The 27929-nt window shown below is 46.8% G+C and overlaps 1 protein-coding gene across 1 annotated transcript in view; it reads left to right on the forward strand.

The window, feature by feature from the left end:
• WDR36 (WD repeat domain 36) overlaps positions 1 to 27929 on the forward strand; it is an 804166-nt gene that overhangs the window by 643886 nt on the left and 132351 nt on the right. The window contains exon 19 of the mRNA XM_069625487.1: positions 26474 to 26619. Within this exon, the coding sequence (XP_069481588.1) occupies positions 26474 to 26619 (146 nt within the window). The remainder of the gene's footprint in view (positions 1 to 26473; positions 26620 to 27929) is intronic.

Genomic DNA, 27929 nt, shown 5'->3' on the forward strand with positions numbered 1-27929 from the left:
GTGGCTAACTGAATTTTAAATAACAACTTAGATGCTGCTGACAATGCAGGCTGCATCATAGCCGAAGGCACGTTAATTAAGCATCATGCCTGGCTGAGGCTGTCTGGCTTTAAGAGCGAAACGCAGGCCACACTACTTAACATGCCCATTGAGCCGAATGCCCTGTTTGGAAAGGCAGGGGAGGAGGCTTCCAAGAGTGCCAAAGGGGAAATATGACACCCTGAATTCTCTTGGACAGCTATCCAACAAACTGTCTAAAGGGGGTCATTTAACACAAGAAGATCCTTCAGTGGGCAGGGCCCACAATGTCGCTCGGATTATCGGTAGCCAATCGCCATCGTGGGGCACCTCAAAGGGACAGTCCTCCTCCAATTTTCAAAGAGCCTACAAAAGGTCCAGGTGCAGAGGTAGAGCCTCCTCCAGCAGATGCTCCACTTCACCCAAGCAATGACGCCCCGGGTCCCCTCCCATGCTACTCCAGGCATGGGAGGGGGGTCACTTTGGACAAGTGGGTGTTATCCACCGTGGTGGACGCATTTTGTATAGAGCTTCTAGGGAAACCATCCAACCACCCTCCAAACCACAGAAAAATTACACCGGAGGAAAGGCACAAATAACTGGAAGAGGTCAAAACCCGGCTGGAAAAGGACTCCATAGAAATCGTCCCGGCAAACCAGATAAACAAGGGTATTTTTATTCAACGTACTTCCTTGTGCCAAAGACAGACTTGACTGTGTATTCAGTACTAGACCTGCGCCCACCAAACGCGTATGTCAAGCCACAGAAGTTTCACATGACAACGCTACAGGAGGTAGTTCCTCTCTTAAAACAGGGGGATTACATGGCAACATTGGATATGAAAGATGCATACTTTCATATTTCAATGTTCCCAGTGCACAGAAAATAGAACACTACCAGTTCAAGGTGCTCCCCTTCGGCATAGCCTCAGCTCCAAATGTATTCACAAAGGTACTAGCAGTGGTAGTGGCGCACCTATGCAGAGATTTAATCCCAGTGTACCATTATATAGACGACTGGCTGATAACAGGGGAATCTCCTGAAATTTGCAAATACAACACCGAAAAAACAATCAACCTTCATTTCCAATTGGGATTCTCTATCACTAAGCAAAAATGAAGTCTTGTACCCAGTTGAATAAAACAATTCCTGGGAGCAATCATAAAAACAAAAGAGGAGGTAGTCTTCCCTCAAACGAGAGGGTAAAAAACATGCTGTTGCAAGTACCTCACTATCTGGCCAGGTGCACAAATCCCATGATTCCTGCCCCTCATGTCCCCAGCCCTCCAAGATGTCAGGCTGGAGCAAGGCCACGATCACCTACATGGCCCTCAAGGGCCTCTCCATCCCTCCAAAGACCCACTTGGAGTCAGACTTGGCGCTTGTGGCACCAGACTCGCTCACTCTCATAAGATAACATTGGGGATTGGACTTGTAGTGCATTGATGGGGACAGATTTGATGCCCCCACATATTCGGGGACAGGATGGATGCCCCCACATATTTCGGTTCCCAGAACTGCATGTGCAGTCTAGTCTTTTGAGTGTGGTTCAGCCCAGAGACACCTGGGATACCCAGAGACTATTTAAGCCACGGCCAGGCTGAGAAACATGCTTTGTGTTTTCTGCACCTGCAGCGTGACACTCACCGTGTTCGGATTGGTCTCCAGTAGGCCTGCATCTTTCTTCTGCGCTCAGCTCCTACAAGAACACTGTTAGGAACAGCCTTACCTTGTGGCACTTCTGCCCATCATTCATCGCTCGTTCTGTTCTGCGGCCATCTTCAGCGGTGTCATTCCGATTCCGGTACGCCGCTTCCTAAGGAAAAGGGAAAAGAACAGAAAAAAAGGCATTCGTAAGCATTCAGCAAATCTTCGCTTATTTTTAAAGACTGTACGAGCTTCAAACGCTTACCTGAATCCCAGCCGCTCTGGGGGAACTCTGTCTCCGGAACTTCTCATCCATCTGCAAGAGGGAAAAGACGCTCTAGGTTAGTGTGGAAACATCCAGAGGCACCGCATACCGCGCTTACTCACTGCATTTCTTCTTCATAACCGGCATCCATGCTGAAAACGTCACAGCTCCTAAAAGACACAGAAAAATAACTCAGTTCAATACAAATACGAAAGGGTTGCATCGCGCTCTCACTCACCTTCAGCGCTACTCATCTCAGCAGTACGTTGCCATCCCCAGACACTGGCCATCATCTAAGGAAGGAAAGGAACGAATTTAGAGAACTGTTCAAAAGACTCATTATACTTACCCGTCAGACTCTTGCCAGTGAAGTAACTAGGCAGCAACGAGCCCGCATCAATCAACGCGCCCCTGCGCTGAAAGCAGGACGGAGAGCACACTTTCCAAGAAAACAAGGTGAGCTGTGGATCAAAGGGAAGGGTTGGACCCCGGGGAAGAAGGGGTTCAAGCACACAGACAATAGGGAGTTAAACTCTACCAATCCTGTGTTTCAGACCCAGTCTCCAGTTGAGTAGACTCCAGGGAAGGGTTCGAGGTCGTAAGAGGTCAAAACGTCCCCCTGGATACCAGGTGAGCGTTACAGCAAGGCAGTGTGCATGCTTGGGATAATGGATTCATGCATTTACCTAGTTCCACCCACGCATATGCACATGCGCCCAATGCAAGAGTGGTTACCAAAATGATGGTCTCAGGCAAGTGGTCAGTGGGACGATCTAGTGGTTGTTTCGCTACCCCTAGTACAGCGTCTTCGCTGGTGGTCCAAGGACAACTTTCTAAAAGAAAAACCCTTTCGCAATCCACCAGTTCAAGCGATACTAACTGCAGACGCCAAACTCTCCATGTGTGGAGCACATTACCTTCGCCACACAGCGCACGGCCAGTGGGCACACACCACAGCCCAAAACCAGATGAACCTTCTAGAACTTCTGGCAGTTCACAAGGCTGCAGGCTTTTCAGCAGCATCTAGTAGGTCAAACAGTGCAAGTCCTCACAGATTGCACCACTGTCATGTTTTACCTAAACAAGCAGGGAGGCACACGCTCTCCAGGTCTGTCCAGGCTATCCCAAAAAATGGGCACTCAAGCAGAAGACGTTCCTAGTGCCTCAACACGTTCCAGGGGAACTCCATGCTCTAGCAGACACTTGGAGCAGAAATCCTCTACCCGAGGAGTATGGGTGGCAAATCAACAAAGATATTTTAGACAAAATCTTCTCCTTGTCTGGTCATCCTCATTTAGACGTGTTCGCCACAAGCCAAAGCGAACAATGCCCAGACTTTGCATACAGGTATCCCCATCCAGGAACCTAGCTGGTCAGATAGCACAGCGAGTAGAGCGCTCGCTTTGACATCCTTGCAGAGCCTGCTGATGCAGGTTGGAATCCCGGCAGGGCCAAACTCAGCCTTTCATCCTTCCGAGGTCGATAAATGAGCACCACACACCGTGGGAAATAAGCAGCGCTCAGATACCTGAGGGTTCGTAGCGCTATATAAATGCACAAACAAACCAACCAACCCAGGGGAACGCCCTGTGGATGAGCTGGTCAGGGAAACTTGCTTATGCTTTTCCACCGTCACCACTCCTCAGCAGGATAGTGCACAAGATGCACCAGGAACGAGTCACACTAATCCTGATAGCTCCAACGTGGGCAAGACGACCATGAATTCCACACCTACTCAAACTGGCAATGTGCAAACCAATCAAACTTCTGTGCCCCTACAACATGCTGTACCAGTACGAGGGGGCAACACTCCATCCTCATTCTATGAACTTGGCAGCTTGTCTCCTGAAATCTCAGAGGTGTATGGATATCCTCAAGGAATCGCACAAACCCAACACCAGACACTGCTACTTTAACAAGTGGAAAAGGTTTGTTGTCTGGTGCAGATCACAATCCTTAAATCCAATTGAATGTTCCCCATCCAACATTCTACACTACATACTTTATCTACTAGACTCTGCTTTAGTATTTAACTCCATCAAGGTACACCTAGCGGCCCTGTCTGCGTACACCACTTCACAAAACAAGGTGTCTTGGTGGAACGTTCCTGTGATCAAAGCTTTCATGGAGGCAGTAAAGAGTCTATCCCGTCCCATTTCTAACCCTCCACCAGATTGGGACCTTAATGCTGTACTCTCAAAACTCATGGGGGTCTGCCTTTTGAGCCTATGCACAAGGCCAGCCATAAACACTTAACCTACAAAACTGCCCTTCTGGTAGCCATTGCAAAAACAGAGGTGAGGACTGGAAGGTTTAGACTGAATCTTAACCTCTGCCATTGCTATGGGCAACCCTCCAGACCATTGGTCTTCACCTGCCAAGCCATTGCAGAAGGGGAAAGACCATATGCAAATCAGGCTTGGTCTCACCCTGTTAGGCAAGATTATGGGCACTATCCTTTGGAAGACTACAGCAACCTTTACCTCCTGGCAATAGGAACCCAACCTTTGGTATAAGTCTGGAATACACAGCTTGGTAGTGTGGCTGAGCAGCCAGGCTTATCTCAAGAGGTGTCAATATGAGCAGTAATGTTGTAACAGTTTCACAGTGACAGTTATTTAAATAAACACTTATACTCAAGGTTTCTTAATTAAACCATTATTGATTAATTTAACAGTCAGTTATATAAGCCTTCTTTAGAAACGAGCAAAACATGTAACAATTTATAATACACTTCAAAACACACTGTTTCTCTAAATCAGATGACTCATTGGGGATGGCACACACACTTCCTACACCCTCAGGTGACTTAAATAGCTTGGACACTGTGGATGTTGGTTTATCACTGGTACATTTAGAGCAATACTGAGTTTAGGTGTAAAGGATTAGATAGAGGAATAAAAACAAAGGTTAACCATTCATAAACTGGTAAGTACTTTTTAAACCTTCCAATGCAAAGTAAATTAACCTTTTCCTGGAGGAAAGGCGAAAGCACCAAGTCATAGGTAGAAGAGACTCTCAGGGAGCCAGGACAGTCAATGTTAGTTGAACAAAGTCTAGGGGAGATGATCATATTGGCAGGTAAGTAAAAGTCTTGCACAATGTTTTTAGAAAATTTTGTAGAAATAAGATTCACCTGGAGGGCCACAAGCTGGGAGGCTTGTGAGGGGCAAAGCTGCAAGACAAGTTTCAAATGAGAACTAGTAAGGCTACACATCAAGCGGTGAGTTCTCTTAGGTTTACAGTACCTTTGGTTAGAAGAAATGGTTCCAGCTGGCTTCTGTTCCTGTGTGGATCTTCAGATCCTGTAGTTCCTGTGCCTCAGTAGTGGGAACAAGAGGGAGTACTTCTGGGGACTCCTGCAACACAACGGGAAGGTCGGCGGCAGCAAAGATCAAACTTCAATTCAGCAGCACTTTGCGGTTTCAGCTCCTCGCGTCTATAGCAAATAGCAACACTGCGGTTCTCGTATACCACTTCAGACTTTCCTCGCATCTGGGGTCCAGCACTCTGTTGAGGTGGCTCAGGCTTGGTCAGTCCTGCTTCAGGGAAGTCCGGAGGATCTTTCTGGCGCTTGCGTCTGACTTAAGTGATGCACTTGATCTGGATATACTCTCACTGGCACTTTGGTTCCAACAGCTGCAGCAGTGGAAGTACATTCAGCTCTGAGAGGATAGGATGTGCAGACGAGTTCACTTTGGGCTTGATTTCTCCCCTTGGGTTGGTGGGACCAGTCTGCTTGCAGGGCCTCTCTAGTCTAGGCGAATTTGTAGCTTCAGCTTCACCGGGCAAACCAATGGTCCAGGAGTTACAGCAGGCATCTCTTCCAAGTTTCTTTGGATTAGTTTGTCTAGTGGTTGACTCTGCCTTCCAAGCCAAAAAGCCTCACCTTTTATGCAGATTTCTCCCAAAGTAAATCTCAAGAAGGGCCTTTCCAACAAAAGAAATGGTGAAAAAAAGACGACCAGGGCCATTTACAAAATGGGCGCCCATGGGTGCCTTACTGCATCTGAGAACGCAGCCGTGGTAAAAAAAAACCACAATGGTAGTAAAAAGTAAACCACTGCCACTAGCCATTAATTGTAGAAAGGGTAACATAAAAATGTTACATGAGAAACTAGACAAAGGGGATACTAAGTAACCATTCTGGCACCCTATGGTAAGTCAGTGTGTGCCCTGTCTAGAAAGTTACAAAATGTAAGTAAAGTCAATTTCACTTCACTGCTCTTGGAAACAGTAGTTTTACCAAGAGAAGGTAATTAAACCTTTGGGGAATCTAAGAGACTTCCCTGTGCCACTGCACTGAGGGTACTATGTGTCACAATGTAAAGATGATGCCTATGGAGTTTGCCAGACTCCAAAGTCTAAAGAAACAGAGTCCAAATCACATAAAAATACATGAGTTGGAAAAAGGTATCACTCTCTCCAGGTTAAAAATGAAAAGTCCTAAAGTCCAGAAAAAGAGCTGGGGGTCTCTAAAATAGAAGGGAATAAGCACATTTCTGAGAATTCTCGCTAACACACCCCAGATGGGGCTGTCCAGCCAGAGTCACATCCCTTCTGCATGTGACCACAAGCATCCCCAGACATGTTTAGCCTTGTTGGGCCTCATCAGTGAGGACCTGGCCTTGCAGTTTCGGCTGGGCTACTACCATTGGTGGCAGTACCTGACTTATTTGCATATGGCTGGACCCCTTTTACAATGGCGCAGACGGTCTAAACACGGTGGTGTGGAAGGTTGCCCAGAGCAATGCCAGTGGTTCAGATTCATTCAAAACCTTCCACCCATCACTTTTGTGGTTATACTTTCTTGTAGCCATCACCTCGATACAAGTCAGTGAGCTACAAGCATTATCTGTACAAGACCCGATCATCGTAATCCACAAAGACAAGGTGGTTCTTGGAACACACCCTAGGTTGTCACCAAAATTCGTGTCCAAGTTCCATGTCAACCAGTCAATTGAACTACCTACTTTTTTTGCAAACACTGTCTAACTCTGCCGAAAGACGTCTCCATACTTTTGATGTAAGGAGGGCGGTCTTGAACTACATCAACAAAACAAAACCTCTAAGGAAAACAGGCCAACTCTTTGTTTCCATAATACCTGGTAGGGAAGGAGACCGCATTGCTAAATGCTATCTCCACATTGATAGTCATGTGCATGCAGCAGTGCTATTCACTATCAGAAAATACTCAAACTTTTACACCAAGAGCTCACTCTACCAGCGGTACAGCAGCTACTTTAGCATTTATTGCAAATGTCCCCTTAGACGCAATTTACAAAGCAGCTACTTGGAGCTCATTTCATACATTTACCCAGCATTACTGCATTGATACACACTGTAAAGCAAATTCCCAGGTGGGTCAAGCGGTGCTAAAACATCTATTTGCCGCTCTACCTTCTTGCAATCCACCTCCTTCTCCAGGTAATGCTTGCTAATCTATGCATAGCACGTGATCTAAGCAGATCCACAAGCCTCAGAAGGCATATATCACTCACTGTAATCGTATAGCTGATGCTTTCATATGCGCCACCCTACCTCCCCTCCTGGAGTCGAAGGTGCAAAGATGTTTCTAGCTCTGTTGCTATTTTCTGCTTTATTACCTATGTACTCAGGCTACACTTCATGCAACTTCATATCAGAAACAAAACAATCTGAGGGACCTCGATGCTTTAAGGACCATGGGTACAGTAGACGGCACACTAGGGATAGTATTACTAACATCCCCGGTCGGCATTCCTTTTTGAGTTTCAAAAACAAATCATGTATCATCAACAAATCTGCGACTACCACTAGATGTCAACCTATGCATAGCATGTGAATCTAAGCAGATACAAGCATCAGAAATAGAAGTACTATATGCCGTATATATGTATGTATTTGAGTATTGAGATACATAGGCAACCCTAGAATTGAATTGCTAATAACTTTCGACTCGCATGATGGATTTTGCTGAAATGTTGCAAACAGTTTGTCACCCCCAATTTCTTTTTAGCCCGTTAATTTTCCCATAGAAAGTCTGCTTATGAACAGCTGTAGCGTGAAAACAGCTGGGCAGATTTCGACCAAATAAGAAACAACTTGGCCACAAAGCATTGCCTTACGTTTCTTGACTCGTTTGGGGTAAATGCATCCGGTAGTTTTTAAAATATTCGACCGCGAAGGAGGTGCCCCTGCCCCTTAAAACCTTTATCATATATGCCTTGGTCCTATTTATGACAGAGGCTGAGCGAGGCTAATAACATTTGACTTGCTGGATGGATTTGGATGACATTGTCCAAACAAACCGTTTGTAAAGAGCCCCACTAAACAGGACATTTTGGTATAGATTTGTTGGGAAATTAAAATGTTATTAAGGAAACGCTGTTTTCAGCCTACTCATTTATTTTCCGAGAGGTAGAAGTTCAGTTTTTGAACAGCTGTAGCGTGAAAACCTCTGGGCAGATTTGGATCTAATAAACAATTTGGGCACAAAGCGCTGACTTAATTTCCTTGACTGGTTTGGGCTAAGTCCAGCCAGTTGTTTTTAAAATATGCGAGGGAGAACGGGGTGCCCCTTGCACCTTAAAACCTTTATACCGGTCTTGATGCTTTGCAGCAGAGAGGGTAATAACATTTCCAGTGGGGGTCTGGGACTATTCCGTCCAGTTGGTAAAATATTTGACAAAGAAGGGGGTGCCCCCTTCTCCCACAATTATAGCTATATATCTGTCCCACAATGAATCGGTGAGGTTTTTCAGAAATGAAAAGCCTGCCATTTTCTTTTTTTTTTTTTTTGTTTGCTCAATGCGAAAGATAACTGCGGGTATAACTGGGGTTAGCCGAAAATGAAAAGTGGAAAAATTGATGATGGGGGGTGGGGGGGTGAATATGAAATGGTATTAGGCTAGAGATGGGGAGGGGGGGGAAGAGGGGACACCATATGAAATTGGGGAGTTGAAGGTGGGGGGACTGGGGGCTAAATTCAGAGCTCTAATCTTCTCGCATAACCAGGGTTATGTGGTGGGATAACCCCGGTGATGATGGAAAACTAGATCGGGAATGGAAGTGTTAGTGCAGCACGCGATTGTACGCCTAATGGAAAGCAGAGGGTTCTAACCCGGTTATAACGGCGGATGTATTACTTTTGAAATAGGGGCATCAGTGAAATCCACTAACTTACTTATGGAGCTATAACTAAGAAATAGCCCTGATTTGAAAAAGGTCTCCGGGAGACCGAAACACGTGTCATCACTTAAGGGCACTTTGCAAATATAATAAAAACAATTTTTTTGATTATTCTGCGCTGTCTCTTTCTGGATTATTTATACTTTTTACCTAGTCTCAGGGGTTTTTCTTGGCTTAACCCTCCATCCGGTGAGACGCGACCATTGGTTATTTAAAGGAATCCTTTTTTGAAAAACACCAAATCCCAAATATTCTGATGTCGCCATGTTAGACCTATACGCAGCAGCCAAGATTGTTTGAAAAAAAAAAAGTGTTAGAAGATAGGACAAGTGTTGGGGTGTAACAGGGGAGTATGGGGGTGGCCTAGTGAGGGGGAAAAAACTTCAGGGACTTGGTGGGGGGTGGGGTGGGTGGAGCATGGCATGAGGAGGGGGGCACTTGGTGAGTCCATGGGAGAGCAGGTAAGCGTTTTGGATTTAGCACGCTATTGACGGATAACTGTGGTTATTTGTGGCCGTTTACAGGTAACTCGGAACTGCGGTTATCTGTAGTACATTGATAACCGTGGTTTTGGGGGAAATGTTTTTGGGGTGGAGCTGGGGGTGCTCTGGGGAGCCAGTTGCATTCAGACGTTTTTGGCTTATTGGGAGAATACCAGGGGATTCTCACGAGATTTCCACGGTAATAACGCAAGACACGCTCGGAAAACAAAATGCGTCTCAGGTAATGGGAGAGGGCTAGGGAGGGAAGAAGCATTTTACTGGACTGAGGGCAGCAAGGAAAGAGTAGTGGAGCACATGGTGCCTGTGAGGACGAGGAAGAGATTTTGATTTTCGTGCGTTTTTCGGTTTATCTGGGGAATACTGGGGGATTACCACTGCAATTTTCTATCATTTTTCATATTATCTGGGTAGTACTGCGGGAATAGGGAGTGGGAAAAAAGACACATGCAGATATCGCAACTACATTGCATTATCTGGGGAATACCAGGGGAATCTCGCAAGATTACTGTGGTAATAACACAAGATGTGCTGTGGAACGAAAATGTGTCGCACGAAGCAAAGAGAGAAGGGAAATAATGGGAGGGGGGCCAGGGAGGTAAAAATCAACTGAAGGTAGTTGGAGGGACCTAGGGAAAAAGGCCCATGGGGAGCGCTTTGTGAGGACAATTTTCTAGCATCACTGTAGTTACCACAATATTACTGCAGTAATTATCGGGGGAATGAAAACTGAAGAAAACAAAATAAATGGGAGGACATCTGTTGTAATCACATCTACTAGGCAGGGGGAAATTGGTCTTTGTGCCAGTGCTGCACAACCTGCTGCAGAACTGTGTTTGCAACCAAAGGTTGCATCTGCCTGAGAGACGGGGAGAGTGAAAAGGAATGAGAGGGAAAGATGGATAGAAAGAAAAAAGAGCGTGGAAGGTAGTTAAAGGCAGGGAGAGGGCGAGATATAGAAATATGTAGAGTAGGTTGGTGGAAGAAGAGAAAGAGCAGGGAAGTGGGTTTTTCGGATGGAGTTGAGCAAGGAAGAAAAGACTGAGAGGTATAGGGAATACCGAGTAGCGAGAGCAAGGAGGAATGGGAGAAAGATTAAGGGACATTGAGGCGTGAGTGGGTCAGGTGAGAAGGAAGAGGAGGTAAAACTATTGCGTAGCATGACATATGAAAACTGTACACCGCAAACCTGTGAAAAAGAGCCTTCCCTTTTAATAATGCTCTGAGAAGGTGTCCACCTTTTATTCAACATATAGATGCATTAATTGAGCTATAAAAACAGTACAAAGACAGAGCAAAAGAGAAGCAAGTATAAAAGTGTGGCAACATCAGACTACTAATCTTCCCATCTGCTGCCGTCTTTCTATTCCATCCACACCCCCTTCACCTTTGAGCCCCCAGTCACCTTGCATCATCCATTTCTTCTGACCACAATTCCAGTTTACCACCTGTCCTATGCAGTACAAGCATCCCCATTATGTCTCTTTGGCCTGGCTTTGTAGAATCAAGGATTCCGCCGCCTCCTCTGCAAGGGCTAAGCAATGTGGCCCCCATCCGTATTCCATCTCAGCTTCAGTACACTCCACAAAGCCCCCCTGAACACTGTGGCTTCTCAAAGATGGCCGTGGATGAAGGCCATTGAGACCTTGCGTCTTGTAATGACAGTGCCTTTGTCCCCCAGAGTATTGCAGCATGGAATAGGACAGTTTTTAACTTAAAGAATGTCATTTTAAAGCACAAAAATATATTTTCTGCTGCTTTTTTGCAGCATTTTTTTTTACTTAGCTGACTGTGGAGTATTGCAGTAGAGACAGGGTGCAACAACAGTTGAAACTTTAACCGTTATTCTTAGGGTGACATAAACATTTGCAAACAACATCTGCAACTTTGTATTTTGAGTATGAAGGGTCACTTGTTATGTATGCAGCAACATTAATCTATTAAACCCTGATGAGGCTTTTTCGGAATAAAGTTCATTGCAAACTGAATCACTGTTAGGGCCCACTAATTATGTCAAAATAAGGCACAGAGAGATCAAATGGTTTGCCCAGGATCCCTTACTGTTTGTTGTGAAGCCGAATTCAAAACTAGTCTGAAATGTAGGCATTTTTTACCAGGCATCTCTCCCAGCTCGAGGTGGTACGAATGTGTGCTAATGTTTAGGTTTGAAACCCTGAAATAATACTCCATTTGTATAGGTGAGTTTAAAAGTACACAAGTCACATGGTAAACCAACAAACCAGTGTTTTACATCACTGTAGAAACATATTGATTAAAAAGTGCCGGGCTTAATATTGTTTTGCATCCTAGATTGCAAGGAGGGGACCACTTCTTTTTACACTTTTGGGCAAAAAGTCCCTTTGTTACAATTTTAATTGTTTCCACCACGTAATAGAAAAGAAATGGTAAAACACATGCGAAACAGCCTTCACTCGTTACTTTTCCACTACGTGTCTGGAAAAGTGTAAGTGGCTCTCACAATTAGCAATTGTGGGATTCATCTATAATGGATTCCTTGGAAGCAGTCTGCTTTTACCATGTGTAAACGTCAGGTGGTTTCTATGTATCTACTGGTTTTCCGCCAGCACAAAAATACATACTGGTGAAAATTAAGTGGATTTGGCTGGAGGACCTGGATGAGCATGCTCGCCAACTTCATCTATCAAATAGTACAAAATCCAGCAGGCATAAAAAGTTGTAGTAAAAACCTTTACTGCCAGTTTTTCCACTCCACATGACTTGGAAACTGAGCCCCTATGATTGCAGCTTCTGTTTCCCCACAGCTAACGGAAGCCTAAACGTTCCATGCAAGTTAATAAGAAACTAAAAACAAATCTTCCCCAGACAGTGAAATGCAATGCGTGACAAGTTCATTGTTTGACACAAATGGCCCTGCACGCCCATAATTTCTAATCACCCAAAAATCTCATTCAAATCGCTTATTAAAAACATAATTGCAAGAAAAAAGTCTCACAGCAATGGTCCTTGGCAGTTACCTATTCCCATCATTATTCACTTCCCGTTGTAAATGGTTTGATAGTGAGATAGGTTAAGATAAGTCTTCATAGGAAGGCCAGCTGCAGTCCTGGCTGTTTCTTAGATGTGAGAGGGGCAGAGCAAGCGTGGCCTGTGGGCATTTCTCCCTTGCCCGACTGGTAAATCTGCCAGTTTCATCCAATGTATGCAGGGCATTTACATTTGTCTGTGCTTTGCTCCTGTAGACATTTTACAACATAATCTCATGTTTTAACCAATTACTTTGGGTGTTTACAACTTGCTGATGCAAATCTTGATACGTTTATGACATTGGGGTTAAGGATTTCATTATGCAAAAGAAAAAATCTCGTCCTCATACTATATAAAAGAAAATAAATCAGGATAAGTCATGTATCAATGTGTAAGTTGGATGAATAGGTGTCAGCGCTGGTCATTTGGTCGGCTCTTGTCGGATCTGGGATCTGGCACCATATGTGTAGCCGGATCTCGGGATCCGGCCAGAGTGAGCCCCCAAACCCAAAAAAAAAAAGCGCCCGCGAGGGCGGAGCAGCTCCTTGCCAAGCCTGTGATCTAATCTTCCATATACTCATTGTGCACAGTGCTCTATCACACAGGGAAGATTAGATCTCTGAGCTCCCACCTTGGTGGGCTTAGAGTCTAATCTGCCCCACGGTGCAAGCGGACTGTGCACACTGCACAGAGCATTTGTTGTTTTGTACTCTCCCCTCAGGTGCTTTAATTTTCATTGTGCACCCGTTTCCTTTGTCTCTTTGGTGTTTATTCTTAGTTGGTTATACTTATTTGTATAACCAACACCAGAGAGACGCACAGAGCCAGAACACATTCAAATCTGATCTCTATAAAATGCAGCACATCAGATACGTTCTATATTATGTGATGTGCTGCATTTTTATATTATGTGATGTGTATGCTTTTTTAAAAAAAAGCTTTTTTTATTGAAAGTGGGTTTGCATTGCCCTGTGCAATCAGCCAACAGCTAATGCCCTTTCCATACCTGCATTCCTACTAACAGTTGTGCCTTTGTTTTCTGCACTCTGGCTTTGGTAACACCCATACAAAAGCTTGTCTCTCTGGCCCCAACTGACTGGAAAAAACAAGGGGAAAACATGTAATCTACGGGTCATGGTTGATGAGATATTTGCACGGGGACTCAAACAGGACACCTTCTCGAGGCGCTGCGAGGTGACCACCGGCCCCTGCATAGCAAGCAAACCTGTATGAGCATCTCACCAGCAACTGAATGTGGCGCCTGCAGGCTACACATAGGAGGCTGAGGTAGGTGCATTAACCCATTGGGCTGTCGACCCTCCTTCCTCTGAGAGTAGGAAACTGAATTTCCATGTTGCCTTCCTGTGGCACATTAGATCTATCTTTCAACCCAATTCAGAGGATGTTTTGCTGCTTCACGGAGAGATGATAATCATTGTGAGGTTTGAGCCACTAATAGCTAAGCAGGTCAGTTAAATCTTTGACTTTGTCATTGGGGTGTACTGATATGCGCAGGGCATTCTCCTGTCCTCTGCTAGTATATTCTTTCTTATTGCTGCTTGTTCATGATTCCTAAATGTAAAAACTCTGCTCTCAAAAGAGAAAGATTTGAAAGACTCTTGCTGTAGCGAGCCTTTCCCAGTCTTTGCCCTGGGGGAGAGAGCAGAGGCGTAGGCAGGGTAGGGCCTGAGGGGCAAGGCCCAATGCTGTGTGGGCATTTACAGATGTATTTGTCAGTGCAGTGGGCCCAACACCATTAGCATCGGGCCCCATTTGCTATCCGAATAGAGGGATGGGTACATGATATCTAGACAGTCTTTTAAATATATTCACATCAGAAGTTAATCTTTTTATGCAGAATATCACAGAAATATTGTGTAAGAAGGGGCGATGCTTCAGCGAAAAGTCAAGGATCCTTCTAGCAAAAGCAACATTTAGGAACAAACATCATGGAGGCATTTGCAAATGTAATGGTGAGGAAACATTGCCCTCTGGTGGCCAAATTGCTTTATGGTGAGCGACTCGGAACATGTTGCTACATAAAATACATAAGCGAGCATACGTTCTGTAACGCCATACAGCAGTAAACCTCTGTCCCAGAAGCTGTTAATGCGGAGGCACTTGCATTATATTTCATGTCAACAGTGGCATCTAAAGTGCAGTTGTTTGGGCTCTCTTCAACACTCGGGTAGACCCTCAGGAATTTGTTCAGACAGTATTTTTGGTTAAAGTTGTTAGACTATCGTATAACTTTTGGCTTGATTTTGTTTTTTATCGTTCCAAAACGTGGTAATTCTCGAGCTGGATATGCGACCTAATTGCTAAACGCACCACCCCACATCTCTGATCCAGTTCGATTGCATCCTATTGGTTGAGGACTGTTCGACCTCAAGAGTGAGGCACCCAGAGAATTCACTGGAGATTTGGCCAGGGCACATTGGAGAATCTTCATGTGACCTTCAGTGACCTCATGTGACCATTTTAAGATACTTGGGGCCCGATTGTCATGTGGGTGCACTGAGCATGCTAAACAGCACACTTTACTGCGCCTTTTCCTGACGCCCAGGTACCATGCTTATTCTGAAGTGGCCCTAGGCTGGGCGTCAGCACAGAGCACGACACAAGTGTGTCATGAACTGCTTGTAATCCGTCAGTTTTCCAAGTTTACGGGCAGTGTTAAAGTTCTCGGCAGCATTGTCGTAATAAAGCATGAATTTCGCATTTAACGAAAGTGCTGTTGACAACACACTCCTGGCACTCCCTACCCTCACAATCCTCCTTTGGCTTGCAAGTACCAAACCCACATCACACTTCCAATAGGCTAGAAAAGCATGCATATGAATGCAGGTGGTAAGAAAGAAATGCTTCATGTTATTTATTGCAGGTCCTTTTTTAACAGTGAAGCCCAGGCACTGTGTCATATGTATCCTGTCCGGCCATGGCTGTGTGTCATGCAGGTCGAGTCAACCTTGCCCAAAAAGCTGGGGGGGGGGGCGGTGTGCGCTGTAAGGGAGGAAGGGGTGGGGGGGGGGGGAGTATGGTGTAATCCCACAGCCATCCTGGTTCCACTTCTCCAAAATAATGAACCTGAATTGAGCAGTCCACCATCAAAGGACCATTTCACAGTGTCAATGTAGAGGAGTGGCACCAGAATACCCACAGTAAGTAATGCTTTCCCCAATTGGATGTTGCCAAGTTGCTTTCCACCCAATCCTAACAGGTGCACTGTGTTCCCTTATAAAAGAACTCACCAGGGGAAAAACCAGGCACGGCATCACAGAACGTGCCAAAAGTGGAATGGAGATACCAAAGTGAGCAAAAGAGCACTTTCTTCCTTAGAGGTATCTTTGGGCCATTGCACAAATCGATTTCATTTCGACCTGGAGTTTACTCATTCTCCTCTAACCCTCAAGCAAAGCTTCACTTCAACGGATTCTCAACAAGGTGTTAATTACCGAAAATGTCAGAGGAGCAGTTACTGCCATTTTCGGTAATTAACACCTTTTCTGAAGCTGTCAGGCCCCATTCTGAACCAGGCGCAGTGTGCTAAACAGCGCCTTTTCCTAACGCCCAGGCACCACGCCTATTCTGAAGTGGGCCTGGGTTTCAGCGCAGGGCACAGCAGTGCACTGTCTGCAATCCGCCTGTTTTCTGTGATAACAGGCGGATTGCAGTCTCGGCAGCATTTTTGATAACTTGCATAGTAATCGCAATTTACCGAAAGTGCTGCAGAGAACACCAGCCTTGCACGTTCATGAAGAGTTCCAAACGTGTACCTGACCCACACAGTTCTGAATGCACACAGTATCGTCTGCGCTATAAAGGCACACCTAGCTTTAAATAAACATCTGTACCGGAGGTCTGAATTCTAGTCTGCCTGCCTCACATAGCTGTGATTGCATGCTTAACCTTTAATCTTTGAAAGCACACCTACCCCAGCACAGCTCTGAATGCAGGCATTTCCCACACATCTTTTATTTACCATCTTCATCAACACTTCTCTATGTCCATACCAAAAGCGCTGAAAAATCTGCTTGACCACTCCAAGTTCTGCCTGCCCTCATGGCTCGAAATACATGTGGCAAACACACAGATCTGAACAAACGCCCATTAAATGTGAACCTGAGGGCTTGGCTCCTGCAGCCTTAGAGTTTGGAGGTTAAGAGTTGCCAGCGAACTGCAGGGAGGTCCTCGCCAAGGCCAGGGTGTCGTCAACCTTAAAGTGCTATGGCCATAAGTGGAAGTGTTTTGCTACGTGATGCTGGTCGCAGACTATTACCCTCTGAGGGTCACGGCTCCACAGGTCCTTCCATACTTGCTATGCTTGGCAAAGGCTGGTCTGGCGCACGCCTCCATCAAGGTGCATGTGGCGGCAATCTCCCGCTAGGTTGTAGGTCAAAGGATCGACAACCAAAGGGTCGAATGGCCAAAGGATCGACACCAAAGGACCGAATATTTTTTTTGGGGGAGGAGGGTCCCCCAACCCCCGTTTTTTAACTAAAAATCATTTTTTTACCTATATGAAAACCACAAAAAATATATAATTAAAAAAAAATTCGATCCTTTGTCCTGTCGACCCTTTGGTGTCGATCCTTTGTCCTGTCGACCCTTTTTTTCGATCCTTTGACTAGACACCCTCCCGCTACACCAGATCCCCATGACGATCCTCGCTGAGGTCCCAGACTCATCAAGGCATTTCTCAAAGGACTTTTCCGATCTTTCCCACCAGTGAAGGCTTCTGCCCCGACGTGGGAACTCAACGTGGTTCTGACGCGGCTCATGGGGGGGGGGGGGGCAAGGGGAAGGGGCCTTCGAGCCTATGAATTAGTCCCCACTCAAGTTTCTCTCGTGGAAGGCGCCATTCCTTGTGGCCATCACCTCAGCCAGATGCGTAGCTGAGATCCAGGCCCTATTCTGCAAGCAACCGTATCAAACTCTCCACAAATCAAGGGTGTTACTGCGTACGCACCCCTCTTTCATGCCGAAGGTTCCATCGGAATTCCACCACAACAAGCCTTTGGTGTTACCATCTTTCTTCCCTAAGCTGGACGTTGCCCGTGCCCTGAAGTTATACGTGACACGCACAAAGAGTTTTCAGAAGACTTCACAACTATTCGTGAACTTTGTTCCTGTGAACCATGGGAAGGCCTTGTCCAAGGCTTCCATTTCAAGGTTGCTTTCCGGCTGCATAATGCACTGTCATCGGGTGGCGAACCGACCGCCCTGCACGGCGTCCGAGAGCCCACTCCATTAGATTGATTGCTGCGACAACAGCGTTCTTGTCTGGTGCACCCCGGCTGGAATTCTGCAGGGCTGCTACGTGGAGGTCCACACACACCTTCACTAAGTTCTACTGCGTCGACAGCGATTCCAGATTATAGTCAACAAAGCTGTACTACACAACCTGTTCGCTTGAGGTGAGTCTATTCCAGTGTTAAGAGTTAATTGCTTCTGTTGGGCCTTGCCACCTCCTGTGGTTGTCTAATGTTGTACTGCTATGTATTTGTTATTCATGAGCGTGTGAATCCAGGTCAAACTCCATGCTGGAGAAGGTTTAAGTTGCTTACCTGTAACTATTTTATCCAGCATGGGTCTGGCATGGATTCAAATGCGAACCCTCCCTCTGGCCCCTCTGCAGCTCTTCTTGGTCATACTGCCACTTTGCGTGCTTACCAAATCTGAAGATGGCTTCCAGAGGAGGGGCTTAGGGAGAGGACTATCATTGGTTGGGGGCAGTATGACCCAGAGGAGAAATGCAGTTTTAAAGCAAAAATGAAAGTTTTTTTCTTTTACCTGACGACTGTGAATATTCATGAGCATGTGAATCCATGCCAGGCACATGCTGGAGAACAATAGTTACAGGTAAGTAACTTAAAGCTTACTGTCTGTTCTCCTCGGGCCAATGCCGCCCATTGTGTCCCCCTCTACGCCTCTATCACATTTCACGTGTGTTTTTGCTTCTATAGTGGGTTTCTATGTAATTATGCTTCCTCTCTGATGCATGTTTTGTGCTGGCATCAGAGCCAATGCTCCCTGGTATTGACAAAGTTGGCGGTCATCGTTTCCTCCCCAGCCCCCACAATCTTCATTCCCCCTCTGCCCCTCGATGGGTACTTATCTCATCAGCACTCACTGTTCATATTCAGACCGCAGGAGGCAGAGTTGGGCCGGGTCGTTGCAGTTCTCCGGCTATCGCGCTGCAAAGTCGCTTGCTTACTGTGGAGAGCAGATCACACCTGGTGACTAGCTTGGGCTCGTCCTTTCTCATGGCTCCCTGGGTGGACACGCTTCATCAAACTGCCACCACACCTCGCCCCAGCCGTCTGTCTTGCCCAGGCTCAGACTCTCTCCTCTGGTGCTCTTGGATCCAACTCCCCACATCCTCTTCTCCCTCGCTAATCACCGGCATGGACTCCTAGTCTCAAACTGCTAGCGTTGGGGGCAGGCGCTTGTCATCTGCACTTAGGCTCCTCGTTTATGCATTTTGGGGGTTAGCTCTCCATTGAGGGGTTTGTTCCGCTTCCCTTCCTCAGAGCCCTACACACAAGTGTCTGCTCTGTCTGACAATGTTGGCTCCTCCCACGGTAGCAGCATAATTTAATATGGTTGCTGCCTGAATAGTCCCCATTCTCCAGCATGGGTTCTTGCATGGATTCACATGCTCTTGAATATTCCCTGTCGCCAGGCTGGGAATCCTCTGTAAAAAGAAAGCAGTTTCGATTTAGTCTGAAAGCTGCTCGTGTCCTATATAGCCAATCATTGTCCTTTGGGTCATACTGCCCCCCCAGCCAATGACACACTCGTCCTAAACTCCACTCCTGGTGGCCATCGTCAGATCTTTACCACACATTTCTAGTGTTGGGAGTCCTTGTGCTTTGCTCCACGAAATTAGTGGATTTTCTGCAGTTTTTTGGAAAGTTTCAATGGTTTTCTTCCATCTCTTCTTTGTCTACCATCACACTGTGACTACCGGCAGCGGGGACCCGTTGTTGGTGAAGATCGTCACCGGTCAAGTGGCACAGCGAGTAGAGCGCTCGCTTTGACATCCATGCAGAGCCTGTTAACGCAGGTTCGAATCCCGGCGGGGCAAAACTCAGCCTTTCATCCTTCCGAGGTCGATAAATGAGCACCACACACCGCGGGTAATAATAAGCAGCGCTCAGATACCTGAGGGTTCGTAGCGCTATATAAATGCCTAATTATTATTATTATTATTGTTTCTCCTTCATTGGATCTTCTATCCGTGAACTCGACGGGCCCAGGCTTGGGGCCCTAACTCTCACAACCATGTCCGAGGAGCTTCTTCAGGGCCTGCGAATACTGTGGTCCGAACAACATCTACATCGAGATTTGCCACGGCTTCTCATCGAAGACCAAACAGGATCGCTGCCAGGGGTTAGTGGTGTGGATCAACCAGGGGAAGGCCTCCTACGCGGTTCTCTCTGAGAAGAGGTCGAGGTCCTTTGAAGATGCGCCTTCTGAAGGGATCAAAAAGAAGGCCAAGCATCACGCTTCATCTGCTCCCTCGAAGGTTGCTGCAGGATAGATTTCAGGGAGGGGTGGCTCCATGTCACCTGCTCCGTTGATGGTTAGCCTAACGGCTGGTGGGTTACCTCCGTCTGTGAGGAAGTTCCTAACTGCTTCAAAACACAAGTCTTCTTTGAAGGACAAGTCGAAGGACAGACTTGCAGGAGGCCCATCAGCGGCTTCCTCGTCTGTCAGCATCAGGGGCACGGGCTTCGCCGACAATATCCTCATCTGCCAAGACCACCACCTTGTTGACAACCTCTTCGTCAATGACTACAGCATCGTCTGATCGCTTTGTCCATGGTCTCCTCGTCGACGACCCCCGCCAACTAAGTCCACTCCGTCGGCAAAAGGTTCGGCAGCACCCTTCGTTTCAACCTTCACTACCGCAAGGGCTCCAAGTGTCTCTTTACCTCCAAGGCTTCCGTCAGTGATATTGACTATGACCTCATCGGCGGCGGCACCCATTCTACAGATTCCCCTCCCCCCCCCATCACCTCCTTCCCAAAGGACTCTGGTAGAGTGAGGGAACTGCTGCCTCCATCTGATTTTCTGCCAAGACCAACAAATGGGGGGGGGGGGTCTCCTTCATTGCCCGTGATTTCACTGAGAAGATCTCTTCCAGTTCTGAGGATGATCGGTCTGTGGATTTCTGCTTGGACCATGAGGGGGCCAGGGACCCATGTCCCAGGAAGGATCTCTGTATCGGGAACCATACAAAGCCGTTTGCACACCCGTCAGCACCAAGGGGCATGTCAATGAACATCCTCGCCATCTTGCACACTTTGTTAGTGGGAATTCAGCAGAGGCTACCTGCTGCTCCTGTGCCTGGTCTGGCACGAAGTTCCCCCAGGCCACCAACCAGGAGTTCTCCCAGACCTAAGCATCGGCCGACGCTGCCCGTCACACCAGATCTGGACTTGGGCCACTGGTTCCAGTGGAGGAGGAGCCAGTGCACACAGACACTGACACAGATACCATGCCTACTCATACTGATAAGTACAAAGATTATGTACCTACTGATGGGGAACCTCTGGATGCTGATGAGCCCGCCCGGGCTTTGCCACCAGATGAAATTGGCTCTTTCCACGCCATCCTCTCAAAGACATCCAAACTCTTCAGTCTCGTGCCAGAGGAGAAGGAGGGTTTCCTTTTTTAAAGACATGAGTCCTCAAGGAAGACTGGTGTTTGTTCCGTTGCTGGATGACGTTTGGGAGGAAGGGTTAGCCCTGATGAAGAATCAGAGTACCAGTCCATCAAAGCAGGATAGGCTGGAGAAGCAGTACCGGGTCCCAGACTAAGCTCCCAGGTGTGTCAGGTCTCAGCCGTCTCTGTACTGTCTCTTTAGCCGCCAGGAAGCGCTTGTACAATTACCTTTGTCTGCGTCCATGGTGTCCCCAGACCAGGAGAGCAAGAAGCTATATGCGGTTAGCAAGCGCATCATCTTCACTGCAGCTTCCACCATCAAGGCCGCCAATGCCCTCACCATCCTGTCTCGTTAGGACAGGGAGCTTTGGTACAAGCTCGGTCCGCTACTGGATTTCCTTCCTGATGACAAGAAGCTCAAGAGGCTGGCCCTATTCCAGGAAGGTGAGGTGACTTTGTATCGCGCTGTTACTGTGGCGGTGAACATAGCAGCCTCAGGGTTCCGCCAGATGTGTATGGCGTTGCCCTTCATTGCCAGGGTGGCTGAACGCCACGAACATTTGAGCGGACGTGCAGTCCAAGGTCATGGACATGCCTTTTGATGGGGACAGCCTGTTTGGGAAGGCAGTGGATGAGACTCACCAGGCTATCAAGACCAACACAGAGACATTGCGCTCTATGTTGACACTGCAGCAGAAGAGGTTGTCCTTTCGTTCCCCATAAAAAAAGGTCTACAGGTCCTCCAAGGGATACACTACCTCCGATCATCAGCCCTCCCGCTCCACCACCCTGGAAGTCTACAGGGGCTGCTACCAGGCCAATGGCAGTGTAGACCATACACCTTCTGACTTCACTCGGATTCTACATCAACTATCCGAAGTCCTGTGTGGTGCCATCACAGAATGCTCTTCCTGGGTACCTGTCTCAATGCGGTTGCATGCCTGGCGACCCCCTCGGAGGAGAGGCTGAAGGCCATCCTAGGGAAAGTTCAGCGGCTGTCAGCAAGTGACCATTGCAAAATTCTGGTCCATCAATTCTCTGTTGGGCATGATATCCTCCTGCATTCATCTGGTCCCCTTTTGCAGGCTCTGGAATGTCTAGATGCCAAGTGGCAGCAGGTCACAGGCACTTAGACGGACAAGATCGCCCTCAATCAGGCATGCTTGCAGGCTCTACAGTGGTGGGTGGTGTGTCTGTATCTCACGCAATGAGTCCCCTTTCATATTCCCCCATACCAGACAACGGACGCCTCCCTGGAGCCCACACAGGGCAGTCTCACACCAGAGGCCTCTAGCTCCAGGAGTAGAAGGACTTGCACATAAACATCTTGAGGGCAATCTTCTGGGCCCTCAAGTCCTCCCTGCCTTAGCTACAGGGGAAGGTGGCGCAGATCTTCATGGAAAACATCACCACTGTGTTCTACATCCGGGAACAGGGTGGGTCGCGCTCCCCCACTCTTTCCCTGGAAGGCCAATCCCTCTGGCATCGGCCCATTCTTCAGGACATGTTCCTTGTCCCCTTTTTACCTGGCAGGCACCAAGAACACCATCACAGACTCGCTCAGCAGGCAGCTGCGGTCCTGCCACAAATGGGAACTTCAACAAGTGCCAGTGTCTCGGATCTTCAGCAGATGGGGTCATCCGCAGATCGCCATCTTCGTGACAGTTGCCAACTGCAAATGTCTGGAATTTGCGAGCAGATATCCTCAGCAGAGCAGTCTGGGGGATGTGTTCTCATTCCTGTGGGATAGACTCTTCCTGTACGCCTTCACTCCGATTCTGCTCCTGTTAGGTGTGATCAACACACACTGCCGTTGCAGGATGAACCTCATTGCGCTGTCGTGGCTGCGGCAGATCTGGTACACAGACCTTCTCCATCTGTCCGTGGTCCCGTCCATCTGGCTGCCTCCGCTTCCAGACCTGGCTCCTGCAACCCTAGAGTTTGGGCACTATTCCCTGACACTGGAGTGCAATAAGATCCTGGCCAAGGCCAGAGCTGCTTCTGTTGTCTTGTTACAGTCACAAATGGAAGCGCTGCACAGTGTGGTGCAGGACTCGGAAGATTAAGCCTCCGTTGATAACGGCTCTGCAGCTTCTCCCGTACCTGCTTTTGTTGGCCATAGCTGGGCTAGCTAATCCCTCCAAGATTCATCTAGCTGCCATATGCCGCTACACCTGGGTGCCAGGCAAGCCCTCCCGTAGTCGCACAGGATTGTCAAGGAGAGTTCCTCAAAGGCCTCTTCAGGACTGGTCTGCTGGTGAAGGCTCCTGCCTCAGCTTGGGAACTCAAAGTAGTTTTGACTAAGCTCATATGGCATCCTTTTGAACTGATGCATGGGTCCCCTACTACAAAGTTTCTCATGGAAAGATGCTTTCCTGGGGGCCGTCACCTCGGTTTGGTGCATCCGGGAGATCCAGGCCCTCTACTGCAAGCAACCGTACTTGACCTCCCATGCTTCAAAGATGTTGCTGAGGACCCATCCAACCTTTATGGCAAAGGCTCCTTTGGAGTTCTATCTGAACAGTCGTTTGGTTCTGCTAGTCTTCTTTCCAAACCCTTCCATTCCTGCTGAAAGGGCATTGCATTCGCTGGAAGTTGCTTGTGCCTTGGAAGATTTATGTGGCCAGCATGAAGGATTTTTGGAAAGACATCTCAGCTGTTCATCAATTTTAGGCAAGTGGGACACTGGAAGTCTCTGTCTAAGGCCTCCATATACAGGTGGCTCTCTGGCTGTATCATGCACTGTCATCATCTTGCCAACCGACCACTTCCAGGCCGGCTGAGAGCCCACTTCACTAGAGCCATTGCAGCTATGACAGCGTTTCTCTCCGGTGTGCCCCTGCTCCACATCTATAGGGCTGCAACGTGGAGGTCCACCCACACCTTCACGAGATTCACCTGCGTCAACAGGGATTCCAGGGAGGAGAACCCGGGACGTCCAAGTGGTGCTAAGCAGCCTATTTGTTTGAGGTGAGTCTGTTCCAGGGGTAAGCGTATTGCTTCTGTTGAGCCTTGCCACCTCCCGTGGTGGTTTGTGTACTGTTGTGTAATTGTATTCATGAGCTTGTGAATCATTGAAGACCCCATGCTGGAGAAGGAACTAGTTCCTTACCTGTAATTTCTATTGTTTAGGATACAAGCAATTTTCAATCCTAAAGCGAAACTGCTTCCTTTTTACAGAGGATTACCAGCCTGAAATGGAATATTCATGAGCATGTGAATCCATGCTGGAGAACAGGAGTTAGTTAAGTAACTAGTTCCTTATGGCAAAATACCATGTATAGTAATTTTCTCTTGTGAGCTCCAGCCAGGAGCACGAGGGCATGCTTTTGAGTGCCTGGAAATGGATGGCTGTCTGGGACTCTAAAGGAATCTACATCCCTTTGGATTGCCTGTGAATATGCCTTTGAAATTTGGTGTGTGGTGGCAAGCAGTAATTGGCTGGCCACCAAATGTTTGAATGGAGCATGTTTGTATGGTTTTCGGTTAGGTTTATCCTCTGGTTTGACATAAAAGATGACACTCTCTACCTGGCAGAGTAACTGCTGGGATTTGATCCTGATGCACATAGGTGTAACTGACCCAAGGATGAAGATGGCAGCATTATGTCAACTCTTGTAAACCAGACTGTCAAGCTGTGCCTCCCCTGACCAGGAGGAGATGCGTCTTTTATTCCTTTTCCTTGACCTGGTAGGGACATCTAATCTTCAGGAAGTGTTTCTGTGAGACTGCAACTTGCATGATTCGCTAGTGCTGCTTGATGTCTGAAACCGAGCACCACATCCTCCTGGTTTCCCATCTTGTCTGTTGCCTTTGCTAGACCCGTTCCACTACAGTTTGTGTAGTGTGACTCTGCTACCATTAGCGATTGCCATGCCCTGCTGCATAGTTTTCAAACTGCAAGCTATGAACTCTAGCTATGGTCACTATTGCTTTAACAACAATCTCATTTTCAGGAGCTTCTGTTTCTTAAACTTCGCATCTTCAGGCGGTCCCTCCAACCTCTGCTGGGCTCCTTGGGCTGGTCTGCCAGGATCCGTGTTTTCAGGCGCCAACAACCATAACCTTCCCTTCTGCTGCTCCAAGTACTCCACACTGCAAGCAACTCAGCAATTTGTCACCACCTCATCTTCTCAGAGTTCCCTCAATGCTGCTGGAACTGGTGTTGCTGCTTCTCTGATTCTGTAGGGTTACCGTGCTAGGTTATGCACCTCCAGCAGACTGCAGCAACCTCTCCTGCTACTGAGGCTTTGTCTGCATGCTCCAAACCTGATGGGTTCTGAGCCACCATCTTCATTGGGATCTCCTGCTGAGTATCCTTAACTATTTTGCTTGTTTTGTTCCTCTGTGGCTTTTGGGCACCTGTGCTGAGATTGCCCATTCCGATGTGAACCACAATCTTCCCTGCTGGTGACATCACTCTGAGCTGCAGAGGGGTGAGGGAAACTATGTAGCCAAACGTTCTTGGTGGGGGGGTTCCCCTTGTCCATCTGAAGGCCTTTTGAATAACATTGGGCTATTGACTTCCTTTGTGGGCCATAGGACAATACTGTTTGCGTTTCAAGTGCGTTCTGTGGCCTGTATGATCATTAGTCTGAGTTTTATTTTTTAGTTGTATGCTAAAATGTTATGCTTAAAAGTAATATTGTAGTTAATTCCTATGCAGCACTTTTTTATGAAGAATGTTTTTATAGATGTAGTGTGTGGGCCTTCCCAAAAATATGTACTATGCCTTTAAACCAACACATATCTTCCGGAGGGTTGCTGCAGCTGATCTGGCCATACTGCCACTTGGAGAGCTAGGCAAGTTGATCAATTTGTGGCCCTAGAAAGATAGGCTAAGAAAAATACCTCTAACAATACCAAAGCGATGATTGGAACAGAGACAAACCTTCAGAAACTAAGACCTAAAAGACTCTGGTGTTTGTGCATTGTGAACTCTGTTGTGGCCTTGCCATAGAAAACATTTTAATGTCACACTGGTTAAGTAGCCCACCAAGCCATCAGCAGTTCTCCTGCATGTGGGAATATTGAAGTTAGGTGGTATTCCTCTGTGTGCGCTGCATTATTCAACTAAATTGTGGCTTGGAAACTTAGATCATTCGTCCATTCACATAAACTGAAGCTATGTTCCACTTACACAAGGGAATTATTCTTTTTGTGATCATTAATTTTTGTTCTTTTCTCATCCAAGATGTGATCACTATAGAAGATTCTGAAGACACCTCTGATGACATGATTGAATATGAGTCGCCTGAGCAACTGGAAGAACAACTAGTGACTCTGTCATCATTACCAGAGTCCAGGTGGAAAAACCTCTTGAATCTTGATGTGATCAAGGTAAATTTCTAAGTCAAGCTTTTAATCTAAATGTTTTCACTGCTTTCTAGATCTTGACTTTTGCTTCATCATCAGACATTCATAGAGGCACAATGGCTGCATCAGTTCTTGATCTCTTTTATGGTTCAGACCCTCCTCCACCTCAACCCCCTCACTCTATTTATTTCTATTACAGGTGACTCTACTCAATTTTGCTTTCTTCCTTTTTCACATGTGAACTCCTACTCAGAATATTTGCATGCTTGCCAATCTGCCTTTTGTGTCCTCACAAATTCCTCATCTAGGATGTTTTATTCTTGTTGCAACAGATCTCGATTCTTGGGGTCGAGGTTACTTGGCACTCTTTGTTGTCTAGACTGATGTGATGTTGGCGTCAGTACAAATAGGCCGCACAGAGCTCTGTGACCGCCATTTCTTTTTTCTGCATGCTTGGGAACTATCTTCGATGCATCAGAATTTCCTCTGATGCACTTGATAAATGTTCACTTTTACAACAGATATGTTGACTCCAAAACCTTCCGGTTACAAAACGTGTTGACTGTTGACATTAAAATGTCCCGGATGGAGCCTCACAATTTGTCTGTGGTGCCTTGGAACCGATCAGGCCATCGCAGATTGTGACTTATGCCAAAAGATGATCCCGAAGGTGTTCAAAGAGAGAGCATCAAAATGAGCTATCAGGCTTTCGACATCAGAGCCTCTGTTAAGCTGGATTTCTAGAACCTGGCCTAGTGGACGGATTTTAGGAGGCCACCCCAATTATAGTGAACATGGACATCTGAGAGGTTTGCCAAAACCCAATCGAGGTACATGGATGAGTAGTCAAGTTTTATTCTCGGGAGAAGGCTGAGTGGGGTCAGAGTCCCTTAATGAGTCTACACAGTATAGCACCCAATAGTTCAATTTAGACAGTCAGTTATAAAAATACAAATATTTATTATAGGCCTTATGAACTCACTGAAAAAGGAATCTAACAGGTAGTATTATCGCACAGCGCTCTGATACAAATGTATGCAGTCACCATAGGCTCAAATATTCATGAAATAACTTAGTTGGTAAAAGGAGAATATTTTAGATGCTGTCATTGATGGAACCAGATCACAAGACAATGACTTAACTTAAGAAGTTCAAACGCTAGGATGACTGGGTTCTTGTGCCGAAAAGTCACAGGAGACAAACTGTTTCTCACCAGAATGAAGTCTCTGTAGGTAGGTTTTCAATAGGCTTGTGTTGGTGATAGTTGAAAAGTTCTGCAACAATTTTACCAGAGGTAACTGTGCTTTCCATTCTTCCAGACCCAGGTTCGACTA

This window comes from Ambystoma mexicanum, chromosome 6p (genome assembly GCF_040938575.1).
Source record: "Ambystoma mexicanum isolate Mex_15411 chromosome 6p, UKY_AmexF1_1, whole genome shotgun sequence".
NCBI classification, from domain to species: Eukaryota; Metazoa; Chordata; class Amphibia; order Caudata; family Ambystomatidae; genus Ambystoma; species Ambystoma mexicanum.